Raw genomic sequence first — 9207 nt, 5'->3', positions numbered from 1 at the left:
TTGAGAGAGAGAGAATGAGAGAGAGCACATGAGAGGGGGGGAGGGTCAGAGGGAGAAGCAGACTCCCTGCCAAGCAGGGAGCCCGATGCGGGACTTGATCCAGGGACTCCAGGATCATGACCTGAGCCGAAGGCAGTCGCTTAACCAACTGAGCCACCCAGGCGCCCAAACGCAGTAATTTTTAAAGGACTGTTATTTGAGTTTTGACTGACTTTACCTAATTGAATGAAATACTGATTGATCTGTTAATTGGAATGCTTAAAACTTTTTTTGTTGTTCACTTGAGATTCTTTTGGAAATATTTTTTCTTTTAGCTGCTCTGAATGCTACCAATGCTGTCAAGAGAATCCAGACCAGGCTTCAATCTGAAGAATCTACTGAGACTCTAGACTCAAGTTATGTTGTGGGACAAGTGCTGAACTCAAGGAAGCAAAAACAGTTGTTAAAGAAAGGTTCAGTCCCTTAATTTACAAAGATGAATTATTAAACACATAACTTGATACAGCTTCCTTAATCTCTTAGTAAAGTTTTTTCCCTTAAACTCATCCAGATGGAGCCAACTAATTAAGACTTTGTTGAATGGTAGCTAAGAAATGCCTCCAAATATAACATGTACTAGATGGTTCTAGTACATTCATTATAGATAGTGTAAACTTGGTTTAAACTGTATGGATTTTTTATGAGAAATGGTGATAGCTTCTATAGAAACCTTTTATAAACTGTGAATAACAGTCAGTGGTTTTTCTAGTAGCTTGCTGGTATAATTTTTCTTGGTCTTCTAATAGAATGACTTCTGTCATTATCAGTGAAAGGAAAAGCGGGTTCTCATGCTCCTTCCAAGCAGAAGAAGAACGTGTTAACAGCTAGCACAGCCTCCACAGACTTACCAAATAGCAACAGTTCCAGCCTGGATGTCCTCAAACACATGATAAATGAAGTGGAACATGAAATGGAAGAATATGAACGATGGACAGGACGTGAGGTCAAGGGACTGCAGGGCAGTCAGGGCCTTACAGGCTTCACTCTGTCACTGGTGAGCTCCCTCTGTCGCCTCGTTCGGTACCTGAAAGAGGTAAGAGCAAGAGGTTATTAGAGTCTCTTCTTCAGAGTTTTTTTCCCTCTACACTTAATTTATTGCAATTTCCAAATGAAATATAGTCAAGTTTGAATAGGTTTGTTTAAAATACCTCAGTTTTAGATTATCTGCAGTAAAGCTTTATCCTCTTAATTTTCCTCTACATGCTGATTTATGTATCATCTAGTATAAGTGATGTTGATTTTAATATGAGTTTTAGTAAATTGTAATTGATAAGGTAAATCTGCTATAAATGAAATCATTGCTGACATTGAATATTATTGTTTGGCAGTATTAAATTCAATAGAACTACTAAATGTGTCCTTGTTCTATTGCTTTTCTCTGTGTTCCTACTCCCACTTTAGTTTGGAGAGTGGCATGCCTGTAATCTGTAGGCACAGATGGGGGAAATTCTTCATGTTATCTGTGTGACTACTTGGGCTTTGTCTGAAGTGGAAGATCTTTTGTTGTGAAAATAATTTATAAGAGAAGCAAGAATTATTTCTGTAATTCATTTTTGAATAATCAGTCTTCAGAATGCTGTGGGATTAGAGTTAGCTCTACATTTCACCTTTCAAAAAATCTATTTAAACTTTTTTATTTTTTATAAATTTAAGTTTGTTAAACAAATACAACAAAAAAATGTTCAAGGAAATTTTACTATTAAAATAGTTGATTCACGGGTGCCTGGGTGGCTCAGTCGGTTAAGCATCTGCCTTTGGTTCAGGTCATGATCCTGGGGCCCTGGGATCGAGTCCCACGTCAGGCTCCTTGCTGAGCAGGGAGCCTGCTTCTCCCTCTCCCTCTGCCTCTCCCCCTCCCTCTGCCTCTCCCCCTGCTTGTGCTCTCTCTCTCTGTCAAATAAATAAATAAAATCTTGAAAAAAAACTTAAAAAAAATAAAATAGTTGATTCATCACTCTAATTCAGATGTTTCAATTTCTCTGGAGCTGTCTTCCTAAAATTACTTTTTAGTGAAATATTTATTGTACTGTCAGACTTATGAAAGTCTTATCATTCTTCTATCCTTAAGTGAGGAGTCTCCGGGAGTGTACTTTTGGCTCTCTGAAAGTATTACAAGTTTAGTAGCTTCCACTTTTTAGCTAATCACTTGCTTTACAAAGTTAAAACCATTTAAGCCTGTTGTCATTTATTTTTAATTTTATTTTAACAAACTTAGTTCTTGAATTGGTGATTATAATCACATGACATGAAATTAAAAGAAATAGAAGGATATAGATGAAAATTCTGATTCCCACCATTAACTTCCATTTAACCGGTTTGCTTCCCTGTAGCTAGCTATCATTACGAGATACAAGTGTATCCTTCTAGAGATGCTCTGTGTCTATTCAAGCAATATGTTTGTCCTTCCCTCCAGTTTATTCGACAAAAATTGTAGTTATATAAGTCTGTATACCATTCTGTTCATTGTGTTCTATATAAAGAAGGGAAAAGGACACAACATTTCGTTTTAATGCAATATAAACCTTTTAATAAAAATATGTAATTCTCATTACTGTCACACAATATATACTTCATAAGTATTTTCTTTGACAGCTTTGAGTAGGAACTCTTAGTTTTCAGTATTTTATGCTGTTGATGGGAGTTTATTTTTGGATGGGAATTTTATCTTATTATTGATGGAAGTTTTTTTTTTTTTTTTGGTAGAGCGAGGTCCAACTGCGTAAAGAAGTAGAGACGAGGCAGCAACTGGAGCAAATGTTAGGTGATCATCGGGAGCTCATTGATGCTCTTACAGCTGAAATTCTTCTTCTTAGAGAAGAAAACACTGCTACCCAGGTACTTAGATGAGATCCCAAACTTTTCTGTGTTTAGTAGAATAAAACATCTTTAAGAATATATAAGATTCTCTTTTAGTTGCATTTGGTTTAGTTGTGCTGATGTGATTACTTATCACTTCTTTATTATCAATGGTAGCTTTTATTGAACATTTATTATATTGGGGGTACTATAGTAGAAACTTGAGCTACAAATAATGTGCAGAATAAGTCTGCTATCTTTAAGAAACATACTATTTAGTGGGGAAGACAGAATGTACATTTAAATGGTAACTACCAATATTATAGCAGTTTATCCAAAATGCGAAGTAAATGTTGTGATAGCGACTTTTAATTTCAAAACAGCAGAGGATACCATTTAGGAAGCTTCCTGTAATCATATGCCATTTAAAGTTGTTTGCAGTATCTTCATATTTATTAGATAAGTCCTCTTTGACACTTGTCTAGCTAATTGTTCCTTTTTTTTTTTTTAAAGACTTACACAGTATTTCTTCTAGAAACTAATCGTACTGCCTCAGTGCTGCATTAAATATTCTTTATTTGTGCCCTTTTGGTACTCTCTGGATACTGCTCTCATTGCATTTACCAAATTGTGTTAAACATACATGTATACCTGTCATCAAGACTGAGCTGCTTGAGGGACACCTGGGTGGCTCAATCGGTTAAGCGTCTGCCTTCGGCTCAGGTCATGATTCCAGGGTCTTGGGATCGAGTCCCGCATTGGGCTTCTTGCTCAGCAGGGAGCCTGCTTCTCCTTCTGCCTGCTGTTCCCCCTGCTTGTGCTTTCTCTCTCTGACAAATGAATAAATAAAATCTTAAAAAAAAAAAAAAGACTGAGCTGCTTGAGGGCAGAGATGGTTTTATTCATCTCTTTGTTCTCCATTGACAGTTATTATTACTTTTATTTATCAGCCAAAAGAGACTGGAAAAGCAATAGTTAGTAGGCAAATTGTATTGTATCAATGGACATTAGATATAATGCAATTTTTTATTGACCTATACAGTTCACATACCATTTAATTATCTTATTAAAGTGTACAGCTCAGTGGTTTTTACTATATTCACAGAGTTGTACACCAGCACCATTATCTAATTCCAGAATATTTTCCTCACTCCAAAGAGAAACCCCAAGCTTGTTAGCAGTCACTCTTCATTCTGTGCCCCCTGAAGTCCCTGGCAATTAGAAATCTACTTTGTGTTTCTATAGATATGCCAAATGTGGATATTTCAAATAAATGGAATCATGCAATATGTGATCTTTTGTGTCAGATTTCTTTCACTTAGCATAATGTTTTCAGGGCTTAACTATGTTGTAGCACATGTCAGTAGTTCATTCCTTTTTGTTGTTCACCAATATTCCATTATATGGATATACCTCATTTTACTTATCCATTCATCAATTGATGGACATTTGAGTTGTTTCTACCTTTTTCTGTATTATGAATGAATAATGCTGCTATGGACATTCATGTACAAGTATTTGTGTGAACTTAGGTTATCAATTCTCTTGGGAAGATGAGCAGCTTTAAAATGTACTAATTGACTCAACAAATCTTTATTGATTTGGGCCTGGCACTGTTCTTGGTGCAGAAGATACAGTCGTGAACAAAGAAGAAATCTTTGCTCTGTGGAGCTTATTCTAAATAAATCCTTAAAAAAAAAAAAAGTGAAGTATATTGTAAGTTAGATGGTGATATGTACTGTAACGAAGAATAAAGCAGGTAAGAGGCACAGGAAGTACCTAGGGTGGGGAATTGTAATTGGGATGGGCCATGCCTGTTTGAGGAAGTGGCATTTGAACAAAGGCCTGAAGAAGGTGAGGAAGTGAGTGATAGCTGAGAGAAGAGCAATCTAGGCAGTCTAGAACAGCAGGTCCAAAGGTCTTGAGGTGGAAGCATGGCTATTGAGCTAAAAAACCATTGGAGTGGAGTGTCGGAAAGGGAGAGTAGTAGGCTGTCTTCTGGGACAAGCTGGCACTGGTCACAATGCAGGGAGACTTTCCTCCAGAGGATCAGTGCCTGTCAGTGCTGTGGGGGTCTCTGAAGTGTGGGGTTTTGAGACACAGCCGAGCCTAAGATAAGACACAAGAGTGCTTCACCATTTGGCAGTGGATAGCTTGGACACACACAGGGTGAAGGCAGGGATCTGACAGAAACCACGAACACAGGAGGGGTCGCTGTTTTAGCGTCTGTGAGGGCTTACTGAAGAGGGGTGGCCTGCGTTTCCTGCTCTGGAGAGGAGAGAACGGGGTAGAACCATCTTCTCCCCATGCCCACCAGCTTGACCCACCTCAGTGAGCTAAACAGTGCCACCAAGTGGAGAACGGAGCTGCTACACCAAGCCCCGCCCCCCTGCTACCTGCAGGCACATCTCCACTAGGGCAATTCCACCTGAGAATCTGAGCAGCAGCCCCTTCCCCAGAAGACCAGCCACACCGAGTCTACTGATCATAGAGTGCTGCAAAGCTTCAGCTTTAGGGGAAAAAGGATCTAGCGTCCTTTGGGGTTTTGTGTGTGTGTGTTTTTTGTCTTTGTTTTTATTTGTTTTGTTTGTTTTTTAGATACAGAAAGCAATTTATTATTTTATTTTATATATATATATATAAATTTAAAATTTTTTTCTTTTTCTTTTCTTGCTTTCTACCTTTTTCTATCAAGCTTCTCCTAACAAGCAGACCAAAACACACCTAGCATCTAGCTTCCTGTATGTATTTTATTTTTTTAATTTAATTTTTTAATTTTTTAATTTTTACTTTGTTTTATTTTGCTTTTTTTCCCCCCACTCCAAAATGACAAGATGGAGGAATTTACCCCAAAAGAAAGAACAGGAAGAAATGACGGCCAGATATTTATTCAATGCAGACATAAGTAAGATGTCTGAACTAGAATTTAAAACAACAATTATAAGGATATCAGCTGGGCTTGAAAAAAGCATAGAAGACACTAGAGAATCCCTTACTGCAGAGATAAAAGAACTAAAATCTAGTCAGGGAGAAATTAAAAATGCTACAACTGAGATGGAGACCTGAATGGATGCCATAAAAATGAGGATGGACGAAATAGAGGAACGAATCAGTGATATAGAAGATAAAATCATGGAAAATAATGAAGCTGAAAAGAAGAGGGAAACAAAGGTAATGGACATGAAGGTAGACTTAGGGAACAATGTAACTTATTAAAATGGAGTAACATTTGTATCATAGGAGTCCCAGAAGATGAAGAGAGAGAAAAAGAGGCAGAAGGTTTATTCGAGCAAATTATAGCTGACAATTTCCCTAATCTGAGGAAGGAAACAGATATCAAAATCCAAGAAGCACAGAGAACTCCCATTAAATTCAACAAAAGCCGGCCATCGCCAAGGCATAGCATAGTCAAATTCAAAGTGGAAAAGTCCTTAACCTACAAGGGAAGACAGATCAGATTCTCAGCAGATCCGTCCACAGAAACTTGGCAGCCAGAAGAAAGTGGCAGAATATATTCAGTGTGCTGAATGGGAAAAATATGCAGCCAAGAATACTTATCCAGCAAGGCTGTCATTCAAAATAGAAGGAGAGATAAAGAGTTTCCCAGACAAACAAAAACTAAAGGAGTTTGTGACCACTAAACCAGCCCTGCAAGAAATATTAAGGGGGACTGTTGGGGGAAAAAAAGATCAAAGCTCGGACTCATATTGGATACTGTCACTCTTATTTCCTATTCCACAATAATTTTTACACAGTGTTGCTTTTTAGCATGGCAGCTAATGAAAACCCAGTTTCATGAAGATCCGACATCATCAAAAGAAATGTATTTTGATCTAATGTTGAAGCTGTGAGCTACCTCAGACTGGTTCACTGGTTCACTGGTGCCTGACAGATGTTGAACAGCAGTGTTTTCCTCAAAAATTTAAAATGTCCTGTGGTGCCCCTGTGAGTTCACTCTAGTGCCCCAAGGTGCTTCAAGCTTTTTTGGGAACAGTATAGAACTAGACTGTAGGTGGTTAGACATAGAAGCAGAGTGTTACACATAGGAGTTATTGAAACAATTCAGGCGATCTGGCAGTCTGGTCTAGTTGGAAGTGGGAAAAGCTGTGAAAAGTAACTAAATTATGAATATATTTTAAAGGCAAGCAGTAGGATTTGCCAATGGGTTGGATATGGGGTGAAGGAGAGGATGTGAGAGGAGTCAGGGGTGATTCCACAGTTAGGGACTGAGCATTTAGAAGGATGGAGTTGCTGTTGATGAGGTGGGAATGTTCAGGGGGAGTTTGTCCCCCTGAACATTCCCACCTTAGTAGTCCCACTAATTTCCCACTATTAGTAGTCCCACTAATAATTCTTCCCACTTCGGACCATCTGTGATTTTTATCAAATGTCTGTACATTTTGGAAATACATACATATATATATATATATATATATACACACACACACATACAGGGATATGTATATATACATGGATATATATATATACACACATATATGTGTGTATAATATTTCTTATTTCTATGTATATATTTTCTCTTAACATTATTTTATATACATTACATAAATTCTTACAGGGTCATGTTTATATATTCTATTAAATTATCTTGAGTCAGTTGATATCATTTATCTAAAAAGGTTTTATAGATCAGAAGCCCTGTAAAACGTTAATTCTTATTGTTGTAGTGTATTTAGTAATTAATAATATTCCATGATACATTTAACCATTCCTCTGTCATGGGACTTTTAAAACATTTATGATATGTGTTCTTACAAATGCATGATTTTAGTATTTGAATGAAAGTCCAGAGTTCCTAGAGTAGTTAAAGTAATGATACAGTTCTACATATTTAGGTGATGATCTGATGTCTGGTATGCCAATGATGTTATTTCATTCTTTTTTCTCCAGGCAAGACTTCAGCAATACATGGTCACAACAGATGAGCAACTTATATCGCTCACACATGCCATGAAGAACTGTCCAGTGATAAAAAGCAACAAAGAATGTCAGGCATCAGAAAGGGGATCCACGAGTAGGAAAATTATAGACAATCCTGGTGAGTGCGGTCTTATTATCCCAGGTTGGTATTAAAACACAGAACAAACAAAACTGTAAACTTACATGTTATTGGTCACGTATACATATATAGCATTGTCACTATGACAGTTGCCATCACTATTTCCAGCTAATCTTTATTGGGTACTTGCTCTATGCCAGGCACTTTTTAAGTGTTTTATGTGTATTGTCTCATTTAGTCCTCATAATAGTTTTATGAGGTAAGTATCACTGTTATCCCTACTTGCACGATGAGAAAACCAAGGCTTTGGGAGGGTTGGTAGCTTAGCAAGATCACACAACTAGGGAAGTAGCAGAATTTGCTTCCTAGACTAGTGGGGCTTTAGTGCCAACACTTTTCATCACTGTGCACCAGGTTCAAGAGGAGAGGAGATGGTCTTGGAAAGAAAAAGAAATTCTGAGTTTTAGAAATGCACAACTTTTGTTCATTTGTGGTGATGTTTGGAAAGCCTTTCTTCACTTCCTGTGCCATCCTATGTCAGAGCCTGAAAAGGACAGTTAGGCTTTTTCATGTTTTTTGCTTCTAAGTAATACTTTGATGAGTACCTATGTGTGGTAAGTATTTTATGTATTTAGGAGTGTTTTCTCAGGAGGGATTCTAAGAAGTGGCTGACTAAAATTTAACTTGGATGAGAGAAACTCAGTGGCTGGGGCAGGTCTCAAGGACTAAGTGCTTTTCTCAAAAACAGCCTCTTCTTCCCAGTGCTGGCCCCTCGGGAGCCTTGGGTGTGAGTTACAGCTAAAGGAGGATATGGCCTAGAAAGTGAAGGCTCTAGAGTCCATGTGATTTTGCTTTCTGTGGAAATGCATGTGAGTATAAATACCTGCAATGTATCCATGGTTGTAAGTGCTGATAGCCTCTCATCTTCTTCAGAGGGCCCTGTTGTAAATGCTAATGTCTCCATGCCATTGGTGTTCAGAGGGGAAGAATTGGCTGAATTCGCACAGGAAGACTTGCCTGTTAAACTGTCTCAGGTGCCAACTCCGCCGGATAGTGTGAATCTGACCAACAGTTTTCCAGCGCATATATTTGAACCGGCTGTGTTGTTAACACCACCCAGGCAGAAGAGCAACTCTGGATTCTCTCCCTTGCAGGACGGTAAGCAGACTTCCTCTAAGCTGTGTGACAGTTGTTTTTTTATGCGTTATACGGTAAGCAGGCTTCCTCTAAGCTGTGGGACAGTTGTTTTTTTATGCTTTATATATGTAACATATGGTGTCCATTGTTACCCTGTAAACGGAATTCTGAGAGAGATCGATTGCCACACATAACCTTTAAGCTAAAGAAGGATTTTT

General features: G+C 38.0%; 1 protein-coding gene across 1 annotated transcript in view; it reads left to right on the top strand.

The window, feature by feature from the left end:
* Positions 1-9207, top strand: part of SPICE1 (spindle and centriole associated protein 1) — a 53019-nt gene that overhangs the window by 28721 nt on the left and 15091 nt on the right. Inside the window, exons 9-13 of the mRNA XM_032406552.1 lie at positions 315-452; positions 807-1072; positions 2743-2874; positions 7744-7891; positions 8786-9010. Coding sequence (XP_032262443.1) covers positions 315-452; positions 807-1072; positions 2743-2874; positions 7744-7891; positions 8786-9010 — 909 coding nt within the window. The remainder of the gene's footprint in view (positions 1-314; positions 453-806; positions 1073-2742; positions 2875-7743; positions 7892-8785; positions 9011-9207) is intronic.

This window comes from Phoca vitulina, unplaced genomic scaffold (genome assembly GCF_004348235.1).
Source record: "Phoca vitulina isolate PV1807 unplaced genomic scaffold, GSC_HSeal_1.0 scaffold8, whole genome shotgun sequence".
Lineage (NCBI taxonomy): Eukaryota > Metazoa > Chordata > Mammalia > Carnivora > Phocidae > Phoca > Phoca vitulina.
This window is presented reverse-complemented; position numbering and strand designations above follow the sequence as displayed.